Genomic DNA, 22164 nt, shown 5'->3' on the forward strand with positions numbered 1-22164 from the left:
TTCCTTTTGTGAGCGGCAACCTTAAAAATAAAAAAAGCTTGTTGAATTGCATATGCATTTTTTTTTTCATCGCATTCCTTCATTTTGTCAGGCCAAAGACACAGGTTTCCAAAAAAGCCTCACCTGGATTAAATATTATACTGAGGAGGGTATGCGCCCCAAAAGAGGCCACAATCAAAGGAGAATGTATGCAGAAAGGTAAACGAATGAGTTATTTTAATGTTAGATAAATTGTATAGTGCTTGAGTTTTTGGAATTAATGAAGCAGAGTGCATGAAACAGCCTAGTTTCACGTAAAAAGAAGAAAGCTAGTTTTACATCACAGACTAAGAATGGCCTGAATAAAGTAAACATTGGCACATTTTTCCACATATGCAACATTTATTGTAGTATAACTGTACAAGAGAGAAGGATAAATATTGTCTAAGTTGGTGCACATGTTTATTTCTACTCGAGAGAAATGGAGGGAACAACGCAAATGTGATCTTTCCCTGATTTAAAAACAGGTTTGAGACATTTGACAGGTTTATATGTTGCTGACAATGCAACACAGGTATGCGTACTTAAAACTGCATTTACATCCAGTACAATGATGGCATGTAAACACCTATTCAGCATGTGAAGCAAGATGGAGGGAAAAAAAAACAAAAAAAAAAAACTCAAGTCCACAGTGTCTATGTATCAAATCTAATTATGACGTGTTAAAAGACGGCAATTAATCAATGTGACCCTACCCCTTAAAAAATAAAAAAATAGACAAAACATTATTCCTTTCTGCGCTTTTTGTCATGGTCGTAATCCTTTGAGCGTCCGCTAGTGGATGGCCTTTTGGATCCTCCGTGCTGTTTGGCCTCCTCCAAGAACTTATCCAGACCGAAAGGATCCTCCTCAAACTGCACGGGTCCATCCCTGCGAGACCCAGGGTCAGCACCAGAGAATTCCCGGTCCGGTACAAATCTGGGGAGAAATGAATATGAAGTTGCATTACTTTTTAATTGTCAAAAAAATGTTGTTGATACAATGAATGGAAAAGGGCTAAGTTTGTAAATTATGTCCAGTTCCATACCCATGGTGTTTTGGGTTCCCTGGACGCCTTACCTGTTGCTCTGGATGAGGGTGTCCAGGTCGTCACCGTACATGTCCTTGTCTGCGTTTTTACTGGGCCTGTAGATGCTCTGGGCCATGTCTCTGCTGCCCCTCATGGGCTGGTCATACACGGTGTAGATCTCATCCTCTCCGCCGGCAAAGCCGCTGTCCATGCCCTGTGCGCGGGAGAGACGGAGCAGAGGTTAAGCACATGGCTTTAGAGCATTTAAACTCAGCAAGTGCGTTTCCATGGCAGCCCCGGCAGCGCACCTTGCTCTGGTTGAAGAGGCGCTGGTCGTACTGAGCTTCGCCGGAGGGGCGTGGATTAGGCTGACCCAGCGCGATGAGCTCGCTGATGTCTCGGTCCTGATCTCTCTGCAGCTTCGACCTGCATGAGAAAAAGCACGGATGATGCGTTTCAATTCAATGTAACATAAATCAAAGTAAAAACATATGAACAATAAACAAATATAAACTGTGTTAAATGTAAGAGTTGGGCCCTATTGAGGATTTCCCACAGAAATTATGAGTGGCCATTTACTTCTGAATCACTTCAGAGTATTCCAAGACTAAAATCAGCCAAGAGTCTAAGCAATTAGTATACAAATGCAATGCTATTTGAAACAACAGAACACCAATGGTTAAAAACGAGATGGCTGTCATCTATCTTTATTACGATGCCTGTCAACAGCTATCCATGTCACATTCATGCTTCACAAACTTTACTCGAGTCATGCTGTATAGACAAAATGACCTTTACATTATTAGGTTAGGCTAACAATGAACACAGGTCATTACATATTTAGATCTGTGCATTCTAAACATCTGTGTATCCCCCCCAAACAGGCCGTTTCTGAACTGATGCCCATTAACAAGCTGACCGTCTCCCCTCTACAGCGTTTATATAACAGCGCATTTCCTCTAGCAAACTCCATGGACACCGGGCTAGAGCCATAAATGCATTTTATCGGCTGAATAAATTACACACACGGCACAAACAAACAATTCAAACATGTCCCGTTCAATTTCATGCAAAGCTATTATTTACTTCTCAACACAACGGAACTCATTATGCTTCCTTCTCAGTTGCTGGCAACTTAAAATTACAACCTTTACAAGCTCAGCACGATGAATAAAATTAAACTGCCAGTCAGACTGGAGAAATGTATGACATACATATGGCCCTTTTCAATACTCCAAACAAATCACATAAAAGTGCAGAACGCTTAACATCGTCCAGGAAGACTAATTTATGAATGCAATAAAGTTTTAAAAACGGACTAAAAAAAAAAGCATTTCTCAAACACCACCATTTAAATTACAGCAATACCAGGACATTTGAATGCATATTTCAATATTCCACACTATGGTCACTACTACAAATACCAGAAGTACTACAAATACTCCTTTTTTATCCAATAGTTGCTGAGGAGCAAGTACCTAAATCGTCTTGTCATATGCACAGTCTCTGGACTTCTAAAACCAGTCCTCAATAACAAGCTTGCTTAAATTATCCACATAATACTAAGCCTACCCATCTTCCTCTGCCACAATTAGCTGTATTAATAAGATTAATTTTATGACAAAATATACCCAAAACCAATCAATTAATCAAGCTACTGCCATAATATTAGCTATGCATTATCAATACATAACATAATAGCTAAAATCTATATATATTGCCAGCAAAGCCAAATTCCTCTTCCATTCCATCTCCTGAACAAACTGAACAGAAATAACACTTTGCAATTAGTTGGCTAATGTTCAATTTTGTTTGACTGGAATTCTGAGCTGCCTACAATCAGCTTAGTTTTGCCTGGTCTCGCTCGTTTAGGCGTTTGCATAAAACACGAATCACATAACGTGTCAGAAAACAGAGTTATTTGGGTAAGCTTTTGCAAACAGCCATTTTATGTTATGTTATGTATGCGTATGAGCATGAATTTGTGTATGTGTGTGCGTGCAAACACACACACTGCATTTAACATCTTTTGCTATACGTGCAGTAACACAAATATCACAATGCATACAAACACTCTGCAGGAATGGCTCATGTGTTAAAATGCATGTACGTACCTCTTATCGGGGGCGGCCCTGGAGATGTTGCGGTCGTGCTGCCTCTCTCTCCGCCTGTCATGGCGGATCTCGTCGCGTTCTCGCACCTCTGTGTCCTCAGCACCTGGGAGAGGACAGGGGACAGGGAAGACAGTCAGGCCAGAGACCAGCATCAGCATGCATCCTTAACTTCTGTGCGCTTCAACAGGAAATGGGCCCACAACTCAGTCTACGGGCTTTTAACACACTGGTACCGAGAAGCATGTGTCCACACGATCACATTCACAGACACAGTCGCACCGTTTCATGACTGTCCGTGTTGTACTCTTAGCATATCTTGCACGTGGCTAAGCTACGTTAGCACTGAAGCGGCGCGAGGCTCCACATGCCTTTATCCCCGTGGCCTTTGATGCCAGCTCTCCGATCTCTGGCCATCTGAGCCAGCTCTCTCAGCTTCTCCTCCTTCTTCTCCTTCTCTTTCTGCGCCATCTTCTTCTCCACCTGCGCACGCATCTCCACCGCTTCTCGAGCCTATGGGACCAGACCGGTTCAGTTTAATGTTCTCCATTAATGAATCACGCCTGTCCGCATGTCACACCTTGGCTTTGGACAAATGTGGAATTGCAAAAATGTCTGGAGCTCACCTTCCTGTCAGCGATGTAGAGGGCTTCAGCCAGCTTGGCAAAGTTTTCGTTGATGTGAACAGTTTGCAAGCCCCGTCCGTCCGCAGCTAAACGCTTGTCTAATGGAATTGTGTAACCCTAGGAAAGTGAAGGAAAACTGCTTACTTCAAAGGTTTGAATTTCTTTGAATCACCAAATTGCTTACAGTTCATTTTCTTGACTGCATTGGCCCCGAAACAGACTTCAGATTTACCTTTGCGTTTTTCCAGTTTGAAATGCACGGTGGAATCTTCCACTCCTGCTGTTCCTTCACAGTCATCTGAAAGGGTAAAATATAACATTAACATGGGCAAAAAAGGCACCATTCGGGCTGTCAATACTTAGTCGAGCTTGCCTTTGAGTCGTAAAACAAAGGCAAGATAACCTAATTATAGGTGATCTTGCCTTTATAGATCACATCGTTATATTTAAAGAGACTCTGGTTCATTAGACAGAGGATACCATGTCCTGGACTGCCTGACTGCACAGTGTTCTAACTCTTTCACAAGCCGAAGCCAGGAAACACATCCCCGAACACATCCTCTGGTTCCACAGGACAGTACCTTTCTGCTTGGGGAATGCATCACAGGTGCAGGAGGGGAGGGAGGTCCTCGGGGAATCTTTTTGTTGATCCTGTGAAGTAAATTCACACGCTTCATTAACTTCTGTTTAAGGGGACCTTGAGTGTCCTCCTACCGCAGGGAGAGCGGTGTGTGGCTGTACGTACTTGAATCGGGGGGGTTCCATGGGGTCCTTCTGCATCTCCACCATGCGGATGACCCTCTGCTTGGCTCCTGAGTTAAACGCCACTCCCTGCTGTGAAGGTGTGTACCTGACAAAAAAAAAAAAACAACAAAAAATTTCTTAAAAGTTTTTCTTAAGGTTTAGATTTGATAGAAAATGTACCAAATCACTGCAGTCAGTAAAAACCGATTCATAGAACAAACGGTACCGAAGGGATCGAACTTCAAAGCCCAGCAGGCAAAGCGGATTTATCTCTCAAAACCAGAGCTTGTTTCATTGGCAATTATACAAAAGCAATCTGCGAGGCCCGAGGGTAAATGTAGTTTGGCCGGACGGAGGCGGTTATTCGGTGGTGCCCCGCCGCCCCTTTGTTCTGCGGCGCGGCGCGGGCGCGGCGCAAGGCCGCGGCCCTTTACCTGATGTACTGCGCCGGGGCCTGCTTATCTGCGGCGCGCACCGGCATGGCGGCCGCGATCTTCTGAGAGACCTGCTTGTCCAGCGCCGAGCGGGTCTTCTCCGTCAGCTGCAGCAGAGGAATGCACACCGCACTCAGCGCTTTGATGCCACTCTACATACTCTACTCTACATTCGCTTCTACATCTTACAAATGAGTCAAAGTGAAAACCACTGATGCGCAAAACCAGTCCATTTCATTTGACATTTATTTGCTTCCATCAATCCGCTGACTCAAGAATTTACCGCAAAAGCGGGTCACACCCAGCTGTTAAATGTACTGGATAAAATTACAAACAATGGGGGGGAAGAAAAAAATCAACCAAATGTAAGCATTTCCTCTTCACAATACTCCTACACAACTCACCTCTTTGACTGCCTCCTCATCTGGCTTCTGTAGGTCTGGGTCATCTTCATTCATGACTTCCTTTGGAAGCAGATCTGTGTACTTACTGTAAATAATCTGCAGCAGAAAACAAGGGGGTAAGATACAAAGTATTAATTTAGCTTACAAACAACGTGTGTACATATTTACTCCCTTTGCATTCTTAAACACAATCACACAAAATATTGGCAATGTGGCTTTCAAAATGCAACAAAGCTTTTAATGCAGGTATGTGCTCCCCATCATTAGGGCAGGGTAAATTCAGCTTAAATTCACCCTCAGTGAGATACTCTCATTTAGATAACAGTCAGACTGTTTTTTAGGGGGAAGAAAAGATCCACAATTAAACTGCCTGTGTCTGGCTTGACAAAAATGACGTTTCTGTAGAAACAACCCGTTGTGACCGCCAACTCAAAACGATGGAACGTTTCCTAATGATAAGCACTGAAACATAATAAAGGCTGGCATCACTGATTAATGAACACAGCAGGATTTTGTCTGCCTGTGCTTTCTCCTGGCACATACCTTCGCAGCTCTGATTAGTGGGTGGCCATGCCACTGCATGCGATAGTCCTGCTCACAAAGCCCATGCAACTGTTGCATTTCTCTCTCACTTTGCTTTCCTCTGATTACCAGAGAACTGCATTGTGCAGCCATATAAACAACATCCCAGCTGTAGTTTTAATTGTTTGTTTTCTATTTATTTCGCTTTAGCTCACGCCAAAGATTTGTCTATGCAGGAAAAACCCTGGAAACGGGAATCGCACCTTGTCTTTTCCCTGGCCTTGCCGAGCGATAGCTTCATATTTGATCTTTCCCTCTGCATCCACTTGAACTGCCAGAGCATTGGAGGTCTTCTTCTTCCTGCCCATTTCCAGGGGAAACTGGGCCACGTGGATCTCTGGGAAAGCGCCTCCATCAGCAAAGTCCTGAAGCACAGACAGACTGCGTTTATGATCTGATGTAACTGATCACACAAACGTTGTTCCCATTATTTCATTTATATACAGTGAGACCCACAAATTTTATGGTAGAAGCTGAAAAGAACAAAAACAATTCCTGAGGCTGTTTTCCAAAATAACTTTTAGAAAAAACAGTACATTCAAAGAGGGAAATCTCAATCATAGCTCATAGATGCTTGTACACTTATGACTTACAAATGGTGCTCTGCTCAAAGCAAACCTCATAACTAGTGAAAGGTGGAATGTAGCCAAATTAATATGCTCATGAAACATGAAAACAAGCTAAAAGGCAGGGTATAAAATTCAACTGAGAAATCCTTTCGATATACTTATAAATGTGCATAGCGTCCTTAATGCATTACTATAATTCTGGGCTACTCAACTCCCAGGTCCTACAGGTAAGCAGTGTCTGCAGGCATTTGCTCCAACCCTGCACTACACCGATTTCACTAAGGAGCTTACTTCCTGAACCAAGGAGGCAAATAATCTGTGAAATCAGGAGGTGTAGAGCATGGTTGGAGCAAAAACCTGCATATAATGTAGTCCGCACGACCTGGAGTAGAGTAGTGCTGCTAGGATTGTTTAATGTTTCCCAAGCCAGCCAAACAATATTTTGGTTAACAGAGCCATTTAAGTTACATATGACAGGGGGGGGTCCAGAGAGTGATAGTATTCATACAATGACACGGATAGTTTCAGTGATGGATGAGCACTGGCTTTCAGTTTCAGCCCCCCACATTAATATGAATATACGCTGCCAATTTCCTTCAAATGCGTGGCTATCCATACCTCCAGGGTCCGAGGGACCCAGGATTTTCTGAAGCCATACGGAGGGGGCTCTCTGCGAGAAGACACCAGTGCTGTGGACCGGGACCTCTGAGCTCTCGCCTTCTCCTCCGATTCCAGCTGGTCCTGAGACAGCTGCGTGGGCGCGGGTAGAAAGCTGCGCATAACAAACACGATAAAACCGATTAGAGTGGTGGGTCCTCAAAAATGTTAGTTGACCGTCATCAGCACGCAGCTGCGTATTCAACAAACATCTATAGTAATTTGAGCGAACACATAGGTCAAAATCGCAAACAGATCATACTAACAGACAACAGTCGTATGAGTTAACCGCATTTTTAGACGTTGGTCACAAAAGTCTTAGCTTACGGTTGCTCAAGTTTGAGATCTACTGAAACGTCTAAGATGCTACCCAGCCACTTTGTTTCAATCTTGACGTTAAACAACGTAACTGGGCAACTAGCATCAAACTACGCCATACCAGTTAGCAAACTAATAATAGCTAGTAATACAAACTGTAAATAATAAATCATATACAATATGCCACACTAGATTATCGTCAGCTAAATTCCCAAATTAAACAACTTAATTTGCCTGCCACTGGCTAGATTTTACGGCCTAGTTAACGAACTACCTAGTTAGCCGTAGCTAACATAAAGCTCGACGATTTGATAGGATTAAATAGCCAATGACTGTATTATAGCTGTAATACTGTATACATTAAGTAGTGTGTGTCGCATTGTGTATAATCTAGGAACAATGCAATAAAGTAACGTTAACAACTTTTGTTACAAAAGACAAATTTCTTTCGCATGCTACCAACCTCGCTAGCGACATCTTGCTTCCCAATACCACGACTCCTGCGTCTGACGTCATGCAGCGGTACAGCTACTTGTGGCCAGATTCCTCTTCCGTTTATGAATTTTTATAATGTTAGTTATGCAGTCTGTTCTATACGTTTTCTCCACAAAATGTGACTTTTAAAAAGCGACAAATTTTCAATTTCAGAGTACTGATAACCGAAAAAGAGAAAGAAAATAAGTGTAGTAGACGCAGTCGTAAGTGGGGGAATATCTGAATATAAACTACATTACCCGCCATGCCATTCACACCCCCGGTTAAAAAACAAAAGGAGAGTTGAGAGGTCACGAGAAACCGGTGAGTAACGTTTGTGAACTTTTGAATTAAAATATTGCAGTGCTACATTTTTGCATTATGTGCTATGTAGTTATTTAGGTAACGATGTGAACAGATGGAATATCATTCTATCAATGTAACACGGAACGTACGTTAATACAAGCTAACCGGTTTGTTAGTCCTTGTTGGCTGTCCTTGTTGGCTTAACGTTACAGTTACCATTTGCTAGCAAGTTGACAGCATGTGAGGTGGTTCTACCGAAGCATGTTACGAAACAGCTTGCGTAATATGAGTCTGTACAACGATGACCAACCAGTTAAAATGCACATTTAGCTAAACTTTATGAACAGGGATGTTGTTAGAGCACGAGTCTCATTCCAAATAAGATTGCCAGCTAGTGCGTAATACTTTTGCAGTGCACGAACAACGAGCCAAATTAGGTCGCTTCGGAAGTAAACAGTGGCGTGAGTTGCATTCGAGGTTGAAGGATCAGGGCACAAAATCAGTGGTGGGAAAATCTCACTACAACTGGCCACTGTTCGACTTCTACAGCTGACGACATTGGGATGAACATGAATGCCAGTCGGGGAAACTCATTGGTCACACGAGGCTGTAGTAGTACAGTACTGCCAGAAAAATATGTATTTGGGCCCATGTGAAATTGAAAACCCGTACAATGCCGAATGGTTAATTGATATCTCGATAAGAGGACGTATCTTCAGTTAACCCCACCATTGATTTAGTTTAACTAGTTGTAAATGGTAAACACAGACATTTTTTAATTAGTCGAAGTAATATGCCAATGAAATGCTCTTTGTATTTTTTATTTTATCAAAACGATGTTAAATATGGACTCAATCTTGGCAAATGTGTTTGCTTCCAGTTGGGAAGTTGTGAAATTATGTTTAGTCTATTTTCACAGAAACAACACAACACCAGATTCTGATTCCCTCATGCTTATCCCAGGGGGTGATATTAGGCTATATGCATCCCATATTATTACTGCTCAGCTGCTTTAATGGCACCATTCACAAATTCAGTACCCCTTTCAGTTTAGTGCAGTCGCTGAAATGGCATTTCTTTAACTGTAGAACCAAATTGTGTTCATTTTATTCTCCCTGGTTCATCATGCATTTTCTTGTAGCGATGATTCTTTATTGTCAATTACCTTCTTTTTCTTATTGTTTCAATGTAATGATACTGTTATTTAATATTGTGTGCCCCTGAATAGATGCTAAATATTAGTATTGGCATTAGTTCCATTTCAGTCCAGTCAGTTCTGGAAATTGTCATTCAGTTCATAATTTGAATAATCAACACAGAAAAATGTGGCCACTTTCCAATTAATTAATTGAATTTTGGTTAATTTCCTGCATTAGCTGCTGAAATGGAACTGACCCCAGCCCTAATTAGTACCCTGTGATACATCTGAACCCAATTCTCCTCAGCTACTCCTCATTCTCTGGGAAACATTTTATGAATTTCTGTCCTCAGAGATTTCATTAAAAGCTTGCAAAAGACAAAGAATAGACAGAGGATCACATCATATAGCCTAGTTCTTATGACATAAAGTGTGCAATGCTTGCCTGAACTAGTGGTTCATATTACACAAGTCAAGTGTAAATGCAGAATATAATTTTTGCACGTGTATGCTTGTGCCAAATATGGCTAAAGAAAAAAAAAAGTTCTTTACAGGTTTGACCATAGATTAAGTTTACATAAAAATGAAGTTTTTCTAATAAATTAAGCCACTCGTGACATCTCAAAACATCCATTACCTTTTCTGCAGTCACAAAACCTGAAGATAAAACTAGTGTTGAAGTGTTAACTTGCTTGATTGCTGTATCCAGGCCACATCAATTCAATAAAAATCTTTCAAAACTTCCCATGGTTTTTATTCAAAAATGATTTTTTAAAAAGATATCAAAGTTATTGTGGTCTTTTGTCGGAATAAAGAAATCCAGGATGCTTATATAATTGTCCTTTATTTTTTAACAAAGTTTGGGACACCCTGTAAGCTGATGTTGAGGGCAGTCTCTACCCCACATTTAAGGGTGAGTGTACTGTTGAGAATGCTGGTACTTGTCCATCCATCTGCCCATCCATTATCTATATCCGTTTGTCAAATTCAGGGTCGGGGGCGCAAGACAGGAACAAACCCTGGACAGGACCGCAGTCCATGCATGCACACACTTGCACCTACGGCCAATTTAGCATCTCCAGCTCATTTAATGAGCATGTCTTTGGACTGTGAGAGTATCCGGAGAAAACCCGCAAATACAGGAAGAACATTTAAACTCCACACAAAGAGGGTCTGGGCTGGTTGGGTCTCAAACCGCAAACCTCTTTCTTGTGAGGCAGCAGTGCTAACCACTGCACCAGCTGGTGCTTATTAAAAATGAAATGAATAAATATATAAAATTGCTTCTATAAAAATCCCTGTTTGAAACAAACCCCTGTGTAAGGGTACCTCTTCCTTCAGCGTGTCTGGACACTGTGCAGTGGCTTTTGAAGCAGCATTGGCCGGTCCTTGGTTAGATGGATATGCTGGCCTAATAGGCTGTTGGTTTATCTCACACCATGCCTGAGAGTAGCGAGGGAGGCTACTGGTGTGGTTTCCACACCTGTTAACTGAAGGCTGTGGAGATTGTGGAGATTTAGATTGTTCCAGTGTTGTTAATGGCTGTGAACCTGTCACTCACAACTCTGGTGGGGTTGCTAGAGGCTTTGCTTGTAGGCCTACATGAGACTTACCATTGAAGATGAAGGACATTTCAAGTGACTTTCTCCCTTAATTACATGTTCTGCTTTTTTGTCTTATTGTACAATGGTTAAATTTGTAAATAGCTTAGACTTACTATGCAACATATGTTTGATGATAATAGGTTAACGTGTTCCTATGTTATTGTAATGAGCTTGGCCTTCTGAAGACATCTAAAGCTTCAGTTTATTTATAATTCAGCGGCAAGAAGTTTAACCAGAGCTAGGATGACAGATTATACACTGCCTGGCCAAATAAGGTTGCACACTTTAATATTTCGTTGGACCGCCTTTAGCTTTGATTACGGCGCGCATTTGTCGTGGCATTGTTTCGACAACCTTATGCAACGTCACAACATTTATTTCCGTCCAGAATTGTATTCTCTTGTATTGACGATGGGAGGATCGAACCACTCTGTAAAGTCTTCTCCAGCACATCCCGAGGACTTTCAATAGGGCTAAGGTCAGGGCTCTGTAGTGGCCAATTCATGTGGGGAAAATGATTCCTCGTACTCCCAGAACCACTCTTTCACAATTTGAGCTCGATGAATCTAGGCATTGTCGTCCTAGAATATGCCCGTGCCGTCAGGGAAGAAAAAATCCATTGATAGGATAACCTGGTCATTCAGTACATTCAGGTGCTCAGCTGACTTCATTTTATTGCCGCGTAATGTTGCTGAGCCTAGACCTGACCAATTGAAGCAACCCCAGATCATAACACTGCCTCCAGAGGCTTGTACAGTGGGCACTGTCCAAAAAAATCCAAACAGCGACTTTTTTTTTGGCCAGGCAGTGTATAACTTGTGTACTCTCTGCATTACATTGGCTTCCTGTGTCCTCTAGAATTGATTGTAAGGTTCCTTTATTGATCTACCAAGCTCTAAATGGTTTAGCACCTACTTACACATGTGACTGTCATTTTACACCCCTTTCTGTCCCCTAAGATCCTCCTCTGAGAAATGACTAAATGTGCCTAAAGTTAAACATAAAACTACAGGAGAAGCTGCCTTCTGCTTTTATGGGGCAAAATTATGGAACACATTTCCCAAGGATCTGAGAGGCTGATACAGTGGGCAGTTTCAGGAGGCAAATAAAACATATTTTTACTGTAGCTTTGAAGTAAAATTGTCAAAAAATGTATTTGATATTTTTATTCATTTGATGTTTTTATTTTATTTCTATTTTTAAGATCTAATTAGTATCTTATCCTTGTTTTCTAGCCAATTAACATGCATTTTATTTATTATCTATTTTACCTCCCTTCCACACATGTTGCTTCTACCTTCTTATAATTTATTTTATATATACATAGATTTATATATTATTTATGTTCTTATGTCATTCATACATGCTTTTAGTCTTTGCCTGTGAAACACTGAGCTGCTTTGTGTATGAAAGGTGCTATACAAATAAAGTTTATTATTATTATTATTATTATTATTATTATTATTAGTTGTGAAAATTCATTAAAAAGCATAAAATACTTATATTATACTTATGTCCACTTTTTACTTTTTATTTTAAGATAAAACATTTGGTGAGCTGCTTTAGTCTGATATTGCAAATTGTTTGTCATAGTTGGCATATCAATCGCAGCATCTAATACATTATACTGAATAGACTTTATCTGTCTTAAGTGAGACCGTTGATCACTGTTTAGTGTTGAATTTTAGTTGAATATCTAACCTGCTGTGCTTTTGGTGCTCAATTTCTATGAGGTCTTTCAGTGACTTGCTGGTGCATGTTTAAAGAAACTTCAGAGCAGCGCTCTTTATGTTTTGCAGGGCCTCCCATGGCTGGACGGCTGTTGAAAGTGTCCTCTTTAGCCACCGCAGTGTTTGCCTCCTCCGGATTCTATCTGTACAGCAAGCATGTGGATCCCAGTGACATCAGCCTCATTAGGTTTGGAAGAGCTGCAGCTACGGTAAGGCAGCACCATGCATGTGGGTATGTGTGTGACTTGGTGTACAATATATGTGTGTGTGTGTGTGTGTTTGAGTATGGTAAGATAGCACTGTGCATGTAGGTATGTGTATGACTTGGTGCACAGTATGTGTGTGTGCAAGTGTGTGTGTGTGCATGTGTGGTTTGTGTATGATAAGGTAGCACTGTGCATGTGATATTACTGGATACTCTTTGATCGGTCCCTCCTTGAAGTCTTTCCCTGACCCTCCCTTTGTGGGAATGGTCCCCCCCATAATTAAAATTTGTTGTAAAAATAAATCTTACCTTACCTTAATATTTTACTGCTACTGTCCTGCCGTAAGCTTTTACTTCTTCTGTAATGTTCCGTTATTAATATTGCTTATTGCAGACTGCAGTTATCAGTTATGACTACATGACATCCCTTCGAAATGTGGATCACGGGACAGAGGAGTATTGGGCCCTCAAATCGAAGGTAGGAGAAATGATCTGTGATGGCAAAGGTTAGCATTGCACTTGACACATATTTGTAATGGATTAATACGGTAAGCTGCAGGGAGATGTTGCTTTAATATCAGCTTTTATGTCTGCCCTTTAGGTTACAAATGCCTCGCTACGTTCACATTAAACCGAATAGCCATGCCTGAAATGGAACTAGGGGCAAGAGGAAAGGGAAAAATTCTGTTCAAACAGTTCTAAAGTGCTTGCCTTACTGAGAATTCTCTTTAGGTTTTCCTGCACACAGTGCCTTTCTAAATGATAACACTGTAGGTGCTTTCACTTCAGATAATATGGCACCTAAGCCTCTACTTAGTTCCAGTCTTTACAAGTCCGCTGGCTTGAATCTGCAAAATACTCAAACAAAAAAAAACTGTTTTTATTTCCAACGTGATACATTTATCGGCATTCGAGATAGTGAGCCAGGTGTTACTGGTTGGCTTGCTAGATTTTATTCCTAAATGGCATCACCTAGGAATGGAGGTGTCTGCACACGCCCAACCTCCTTGCACAAAAGCGGCTTCTTTGTCTTGCAGTTAGTACTTTTCCCCTGCAATAAGTGTGCAAGGTGAAAAATAACGGCAGCGTTTTTGGTGGGTTTGTGCTTTCCTGTTTTGGTTGAGGATGTTGTCATGACAGGATGGGCCTACAACGGTGAGTGGGCATTTCAATAGGACAAAAACAAAATGGAGGGTGATGACGTTGCCTCGCTAAGTTCTGCAGCTTATTACTGACGTAGATGACTAGCATGCTCTGTCACCTACATCACGGCCGAGATGGCGGTAATGGCCGTTCTTATACCTCTGGAAATTAAGTTTAATATTGAAGTGATAGTTAACAGGCAAAGACTCTTAACTATAGCACATGAATTGTACACATCGGTACTATTCATGTGCACGTGCATGTGCCTGTGTGTACAGATCATCTGCATACATCATTTTCAGCTTATTTCAGCATCATCATTGTAGTTATTAACAATGATTAAAAAGTGTTGTCAATAGCTTACAATATAGAAATTTATGGGAAAAAAAATTGCAATTCATTATAGCTGAAATCAAATCATGGATGCCTTTGTTTGCGAGAACGCCAGAGCGCATGATGATGAATTTCGGGTGGTCTGGCGGCTGAGATGAAACGGAAGGCTCATTTTTCCTTTTACGCGGGGCCCAGGGCGCAGCTCAATAACTTTCTCCATTACCGGCTGTCCCGACACTGAGGGCGTTCTCCGCAGTGCAGAAGCGCCATCCCTGGGGTGCGCTCCCAGTCTCCCCACCACCAGCCCCACGCGGTACGACTCAAGGAAGAGTCAGCAGATGCACCCGAACGCTTGGGGCCCCCTGCTTATGGCCTCACCCTCCCTACTGCTGTAGCCCCGCCACGTTACCGCCCATCTGTCATTTCCACAAAGCGCCTTTATCCCTGCGATGTGCGCCATCCACCCATAATGGCCCCCCAACCTGGCGATGCCGCTGTGCGCCCTGAACACCATCCCAGCCAGCCTTTTGACAAATTTTTTTGGAATCGTGAAAATAACTAGACGATGACGTGGAACACATTTTTTTAAAGGGCAGAGTTCTTTTGTGGTTACTGGGCGAATGTAATGTTGGGGCAGTAGGATGACGGGAGGAAGCAGAGATTGGGATAGTCCGAGGCATTGTAAATATTGTGCAGTGCCTCTCCTGCTTTTTGACCTATTTAGGCTTCCTGTGTTCTCTCTCAGCCGGTAGGCATCAACAACAGCCAGACGGAATGCTTTTTTCATACCTTCAAGGGCTGTCTGACCTTTATATGTCTCAACCAAAGTAGCATTTAACCTGAAAGACATTGCCTCCTGGTCAGCAATTTATATGGTTAGAAGTGAAGCAGACACGCGCACGCACACAGGCACGCACACACACCGTTGTGCATTTCAGCCTAATAACTACATCGCTTAACGTTTATTTAACTGCTTTTCGCTCGTGTTCAAAAGGCCAGATTCGAGCACCAGCAGGCCGGAGCGAAAGATCAGTGACCTTAAAGGTCACGGAGCCTTGCCACTTCTGATAAAAGCACGTGGGCTGGCAGGGATTCGCTGAACCCTGAAGAGCGAGGTTCGACTTGGCTGCCCCAGCCCCCGTGCAGGAGCACGCGGGAGAGTGTTCTGCCTCCCCATGGGCCTCCTTTCAAGCTTGGCTACTCGCGGTGATTAGAATTAATGCAAGCTCCTGATTTAATACAGAGCAGAGATTTGCTTCATAATTATTATGAAGTCGTTGGTGTGATACAGTTCAGCTGTTCATGTGAGGCTGTTTAAAATGGCTGTAGTATCCTTTGTCGGTATTATTTTTATTTTTGGATTTTAGGCTGAGATAGCCTAAATGGAAGAAAGAGATAAATTATTGCCGTAGTAATGGCATTTTCTTACCTTTGAATCGTACGAGGCACCGAACCCAAAATCCGATTAAACAGAAACCAAACATTGGAAATGAGACAGAATAATAGTAATGGAAAATGAAGCTGGATAATGTCCTTTATTGCATCATTGTTCTCGCCAAACATTAGTAATGAGAATTATTCATTTATAGTTCAGAAAGATTTTCCTTATTTAATTTATTTGCCAAATAATGACTTCCACCTAATGGGAAATTTTCCAAGCAGTTGGAAGAGAATGGTTTTCCGTGTGAGGGAATATGCCTCAGCATTGACACGAGGAAGTGAGATGTTGATGTCTCCACGAGCTAAGGCCATGAATGTATAAAAATACACTGGACAAAAACTGGAACGCTGCAGTGGAACTTGCGGAAGCTCACAGGTGTTGTAAAAATAGTGGTCGCCAGCAAGCTCTCATAATTAGGACCGCTCCACGCAGTTAGTCATTTCCGTGCCCATTGGGTGACCGGTTCATTGTTCACTTAAAAGCTTTCCTTGAACGCAATTAAATTACAGCGCAAAAAAAATATCACGTTCCGTCAAAAGGTTGAGATATGCCGAGGACTTTTCTGAGCTAGTTATGATTTCGGCTGCGCTGTTTCTTTTCCGTTCCCTCAAACGTCTTGTTGTCGGCGCTGGCACAGTGCCGTAATTGAGCAGTCAGGGGTATATCCGGTGGCTCTGAAGAAACCGTTATCACGTATGGAAATCAAGCAGCACTTTTGAGTCCATTGTTTGCTGTAGGCAGTGGCGGAGATCGCGCGTCTCGGTTCGGCGTATCGTGCTGTGATCTTCCCAGCGTGAATAAAATTCAAATCACACAAATCTTATGGCTGCAAATCACTTTTTATTTCAGATGGCGTTTCTTCACCTTCAGAGAGAGAGAGGGAGAGAAGTGTCTCTTGTTTTGACTTTCCAGATCATAAATTAAACAGCCTCCTGACGCTTTTGCGTGTTCGTTGCCTGGCTGTGTGCTGCTAACACTAAGAGCCAAGTGCCTACTTTTAATTGCCTCAGCATTCGGTTTCTGTAATGAAAATTTTGACTGTTGCCATTTTCTCCTCCTGGGCGCGGCGTCCGATTTCTCATTCACGTTTTAACGCGCAAAGTCAATAACCGACGGTGTGAGGTTGCGGAATGGCTCCCCTTGACAGCTAGGAGAGTGAAAAATCATTTCTCCCACAGCTGGTGTGTCTCAGCAAGCCCTTCTCAGCCCCTTTTAACCTCTGCCTGATGGCTTCTGATGGCGTATCGATTCACCGGGCTATTGTATTATGTGCTAGGAGAAACAGTTTTCGTTGTGGCGACCGCGCAGTTCCAGCTCTGCTCTGAAAAGAGCAGCTCAGCAGTTTAAACAGGGAAGACAGCCGCCATTATCCCCCCTCTAAAATGGCCTCTGGGGAATTGCAGCATGCTCCCTAGCCTGTAATAACCTCTGGCGAGCTAGCTGTCCGAGGTGAACAATGTGTCATCTCGCTTTTAAAACTTTTTTGTGTTGTTTGTCTGGAATTGCTGTAGATTTTCATTGTTGTCAGGCACACCGTGTTTGTCCGACTCGCTCTGAGATTTCACTCTCCAATGTATATAAAAAGAAGTTTTACAACAAGATGCCCTTCCATTGTTTTTACTTTTCAAGTGCGTGAATTCAGAAAGCGAAAATGTGTTTATCTTCAATATATCAATTGTACACTGTTCTAAGAGATAAAAATGGAGAAATCCTATAATAAGCACGGAGAGAAAATAACCCCCCTTTGATGTAGACCAGATTGGCTGTTAACGACAGAACTATTACTGCTGCTGTTATCATATAAAGCCAGGGTGTAATAATGATGATCTCTGGTCAAGTGGACGCGGACAGCTGTTTCCTTCTGATGGACGGCACTCCTGGGCACCTGCCTGCCTCGGTCAGGGCACTTTGGAAACAAACGCGCTGGAGCCGCGGCGTGTAATTGTAAATGGCCCTCGCTCCGGCTTAGTTTGATTACGCCGCTGGGATTCCTGGGGCTCTTCGTGACAGCTACATTGGCGGCGTGCCGCGCGCAGGGCCGCTGAATTATTTATGAGCGACAAGACGGAGCGCCCAGGTGCGCCGATGCCTCCGCCGGGCGTCGGTCCGAGCCGTCGCGGGTGTAATCTGTCATTTTTCTTCTCCTTCTTCGCGCGAGCGGGATGGGGTAAAAGACCCCGACTCCCGCCCCCGCCCCCCCCACCCACCCGCTGTTCCCAGCCCGCGCCCGCTCGTCCATCCTCCCGTCCGGCTACGCGGGAGAAACCGTGGGCGAATGCACGGCGTGGGTCTCCGCCCGCCCGTTTTCGCCGGGTCACCTTGGTGGAGCCGCCGGCGGGGCGGTGGCGTCGTGCCCCTGCCTTCCGAACGGGCGTGGCCCGCCCATGTGACGCCGCGTGAGCGAATGTCAGCGAACGACTCAAAGACACGGGGGGCCAGAGGTGAGAGAGTCCTTTCTCAAAAGCAAAACCATCCCTCTGCGTTTAATGAGGTGGCTCCTGGCACAGCTTCAAATGAGTGGGACTGAACTGCTTATTCTGTTCCACTTCTTCCTTTTCTTATTTGGATATTTTTCTAACATATGTTTATAGTGGGATGCCTGCAGGTTTTGGCTCTGAAACGCTGAACATTTTTAGCTCGCTCTCGTGTGGGTGCTGGCTCTTAATATTTTTGCCATTGTGTTGCCTCGGGCCAAGATGGCTACATTTATGAGCCATTTCCAGCGTTCGATACTTTCAGCAGTGTGTTAACCATTTAATAGTGCGCCACGCGCCATACAAAATTCTAGTATTGTATTCCAATCCGTGGCTGTCAAAATGTCCTGAATGATCAGTGTTCTAAGCTGCGGGTAAGGGCGGAAGTTCGTGTGTTTACGAGCTGATCGCGGAATTTGGATGAACTGCTCCGATGTAAGTGTGTGTCTTAACCTTGAGTGACTGGATGTGTGCTCACTTCAGACACGGCAGACTGTCATACTCTCTGGGGAAACGCTGTTATTAATGTGACAGAGTATAAAGGGACGTGTCAGATAAGATCCGTCACGTTCGTACGGCGGGGAAGAGAAAAGCCTTCAATAGAGCCAATCCGTTGGTCCCTCGCCTGCTTTGTGCGGCATTCGGCACTGGCTGCCTGCTCTTTGCCCACACGCTGCACGTCCTGCGCGCTGCAAGTCAGCCATTTAGCCACGTGTATGGGAGGAAAACCCCCATTTTGAGAAACGTGTCCTATTTAGTTGTAATGTCTTAGGTAATGACTCGATTCCCATTGAGAACACGTTGAGTTAATCTGCAGCCCGGTGCTGTATGTTGAATGAGAGTTCATGCCAGTTTTCCTGCTTATTTATTCCACCCCTGGAGCGTTATCCTGACTGTTCTGAACTTTGATTTGTCCCTTTCTGTATGAGGTCACCGTTCACGCCCACCCAGCAGCCAGCCTTTAGAGGTGACACAGAGTGGCCGTATGACTCAATGCATCTCTGAGTCGTGATTGTAAAAGGCAGATCACGTGGACAACCTGCTTTGTGCTAACGTCCCGTCGTCTGCTCCTGAAAGCATCATACTGATGCAAGTTTAAACACCTAAACTGATTTACTGGCAACTTATATTTTAAAAAAATCTGGAACAGCAGAGCATTTCATGATGGAAATACGCTTCACAGTGATCAAAATGATTTTAAATAATTTCGAAAGTACCTGTACCTGAAGTGAACCTTATCTAACATTCGTACCAAGTGCCACATAATTTGTCACAATCAATGGCATAAGCGTACGTAAATATTATAACCAGCTTATAACAACAGTTTTTCATAGGATGTCTGATGCAATATCACTGCTGTCATAATTCATATCATTATGTTGTCTATAACCTTCTGAAAGTTCTTACTGAGTTAGGCAAAATGTTTATATATGCCAATGGCAAGTATATTTATTTAGAGATTATAGAGGTGATATAAGAGGAGACTCATTTCGGGTGATACTGTGGGTCTTCCGCTCAGCCTTAGCTAAGAGTCTTTTAGTCGTGTCGCTGGCACTTCTCAACAGCAGGCTGCTCTCCCGGACCGTGTTCCAGCCCCCCGGTGACCCGTGCCCAGCCTGAGAGAGGTCCCCCTCCCTGGCCCTGGAGTTGTCTTTCTTTAAGGATGACTTGGCACCAGCTGCTGTTCTCTAGAAAGCACCAGAGTCCGCCTTCTGTGAGATGACATGGATAGGACTGGCCCGGCCTGTGTGTGTGTGTGTGTGTGTGTGTGTGTGTGTGTGTGTGTGTGTGTGCCTGTGTGTGTGTGTGTGCGTCTGTGTGTGTGTGTGTGAGTGAGATGTAAGTGAGATGTGTGTGTGTGAGATGTGGGTGTGTGTGTGTGTGTGTGTATGTGAGACGTGGGTGTGTTTGTGTGTGTGTGCACGTGCGTGCAGTGGGCGTTGCAGTGGGCCAGTGCGCTCTGGCTCCGTTCTCCTCCGCTACATCTGGGCGTGCGAGGCACAGGGGCCGGCACGAGCCATTTGCACAGCTGATTAAGCGTTGGGCATGGCCAGTTCCACCACGCTTCATTTAGAGGGGCCTAGATGCAGTTCAGATACCAGGCGTTCTGTGAAATATGGGGGCTCTAATCTCCGATGTGGGCCGAAATGGAGGGGAGGGAGTGCGCTGTGAGGACGGTCAGGGCCAGCGAAAGGACGGGCAGGAGAGAGGTATTGTTTCCTGACCTTGAGATGTTCCGATTTGGTTGCCTGGGTTTTCCTGCTTTAAGTAGAGATCGTATTATGATGCAGAGCTCTTTTTAAATGGGTAATGTGATGAACACGTAAATGCTTATATTGAGTTCATTCCATAATGAGCTGCTTCATAATTCAAAAGCCAATTTCTCCATTTTAATGGTCCTTTTAAAGAGCTGTGGTGTGTGCAGTGAACTCCTGTATCCACATGTCCTTTGGATTGCATCCTTAAGAGTGTGCCTTCAGGAATCTTCTGAATTCTCAAACTGAGGGTTTCGTACCTCTGATCAGCATGCCTAGATAATCTGCATGTCCTCTTTGTTTATCAAGGACTAGAATCTAAATGATTCCTGCAGTATCGTATGGATGGTGATGTCATAATGTGGGGATAGAGTTGTGCAGTCAAGCACAAAACCCAGCAGAGCCAAGAAAAGTATTTAATACTGCAACATACTGATCAAACATCAAACCAGGACGTGTGATACATGACCCCAGGCTTACAGTCACCTGTCCTGTTCGAAATGACCAGGATGTTCATAATGGGGGATGTGGTGCATCTCCTTCCTCATTACCACCAAGTATCCTATCATATCATTTAGATCAGGGTGCTCACTCCATTGAGGACCTAGTCTGTAAATGAACAGGCACTGCTGTGCTCTATCCTGGCTTTTTAATACCGCCTAGGCCTGGTTAAATGTGTACCATGCTTGCCCTGGGAGTACATCTTGTTCTCCCTTTTTAACGTGATCACAGATGACCACCAGGGGGAGCCGTAGGACTCCCTGCTGGAGAAGAGGCGAGATTGATCTGGTTCGCATGGCCTCCCATTGCTGCGACAGGCAGCCAAGCAGGGGAGTGCTGGTTAGGGTTCAGCGGCTGTGTGTCAGTGCTGCAGAAACCGAGTCCTCTCGGGAGTCATACCTTTGCTGCCATAGTACAGGTCTCATTTAAAGCACTAGGAAGTGTAGCAGAGTGTGTTTCGCAAATGTCTACGGCAGGGGATTAACCCAATGGGCATGATAAAACAATTTTACCTTCCCTCTCATTTTTGTTACCTTTAACAAATCAACCTTATTCCTCTTTTCCTCACCTCTCATCATTTATTATACACCTAGTGCCGGTGTCCTCCATTTTGAATTTTTCTGTAAGATGTCTGACTATGTGTTCCTCTTTCTGAAAAGACCCAAAGTATGAATTAATGTACCTTATTTTAGTCCATTTCTTTTTCCTGATTCAAAATGGGCTTGTATCTTTTAAAAAAAAAAAATGCAGACCTATATCGTATGTTTTAGCATAAAATAGAGGTCTTTCAGGAACAAATTTTACTTGCTTTTACTTGCTGAAATAGATTTTTTTCTGAAATTTTCTCTGTATCAGTTTGTCAAATGATGATGTTGGGTGGTTATAGGAACAGCTGTGCGGTGGACATTTTGGGCACGGTCGGACTCTGCCGCCTGCATGATGCCTTTTCAAAATTGTCTGCCTTTCACCGTGTTTGCTCGAGTGCCACCATTGCATTTTTAAATGCTGTGGATGCTCTTCAGTCTTCATTGTTCAAGACATTTGAATTCACGGTGCGTTCTTTATAG

General features: G+C 43.5%; 2 protein-coding genes across 3 annotated transcripts in view; one reads left to right on the forward strand and one right to left on the reverse strand.

Annotated features, from left to right (window-relative positions):
* Positions 1–359: 359 nt before the first annotated feature.
* On the reverse strand, positions 360–8107 carry snw1 (SNW domain containing 1). Its single transcript, XM_035386229.1, has 14 exons — positions 7957–8107; positions 7137–7290; positions 6153–6314; positions 5368–5463; positions 4964–5070; positions 4531–4635; positions 4367–4436; positions 4018–4083; positions 3786–3902; positions 3531–3672; positions 3163–3265; positions 1357–1474; positions 1099–1262; positions 360–957 (listed from the first exon to the last, which is right to left on the reverse strand). The coding sequence occupies exons 1-14, from the start codon at positions 8007–8009 to the stop codon at positions 765–767; spliced, it is 1650 nt and encodes a 549-aa protein (XP_035242120.1). The 5' UTR covers positions 8010–8107; the 3' UTR covers positions 360–764.
* A 78-nt stretch (positions 8108–8185) lies between these two features.
* Positions 8186–22164, forward strand: part of adck1 (aarF domain containing kinase 1) — a 136530-nt gene continuing 122551 nt past the window's right edge. Inside the window, exons 1-4 of one of the 2 annotated variants that reach the window (XM_035386249.1) lie at positions 8195–8291; positions 10271–10324; positions 12815–12954; positions 13345–13428. In XM_035386249.1, the coding sequence (XP_035242140.1) occupies positions 12823–12954; positions 13345–13428 (216 nt within the window). In that variant the 5' untranslated portion in view covers positions 8195–8291; positions 10271–10324; positions 12815–12822. Of the gene's footprint in view, positions 8292–10270; positions 10325–12814; positions 12955–13344; positions 13429–22164 lie in introns of both variants that reach the window. The other variant, XM_035386242.1, reaches the window with a different exon arrangement.

The sequence above is a fragment of the Anguilla anguilla genome, chromosome 1 (genome assembly GCF_013347855.1).
Source record: "Anguilla anguilla isolate fAngAng1 chromosome 1, fAngAng1.pri, whole genome shotgun sequence".
NCBI lineage: Eukaryota > Metazoa > Chordata > Actinopteri > Anguilliformes > Anguillidae > Anguilla > Anguilla anguilla.

Excerpts from the sequence above, each read along its gene's own strand:
- snw1 (XM_035386229.1), bottom strand. The coding sequence starts at position 8,009 with ATGACGTCAGACGCAGGAGTCGTGGTATTGGGAAGCAAGATGTCGCTA. Across the intron at positions 5,071-5,367 it reads ATGAGGAGGCAGTCAAAGAG|CTGACGGAGAAGACCCGCTC; the intron begins GTGAGTTGTGTA and ends CCTCTGCTGCAG. Across the intron at positions 1,263-1,356 it reads GCCTCTTCAACCAGAGCAAG|GGCATGGACAGCGGCTTTGC; the intron begins GTGCGCTGCCGG and ends TCCCGCGCACAG.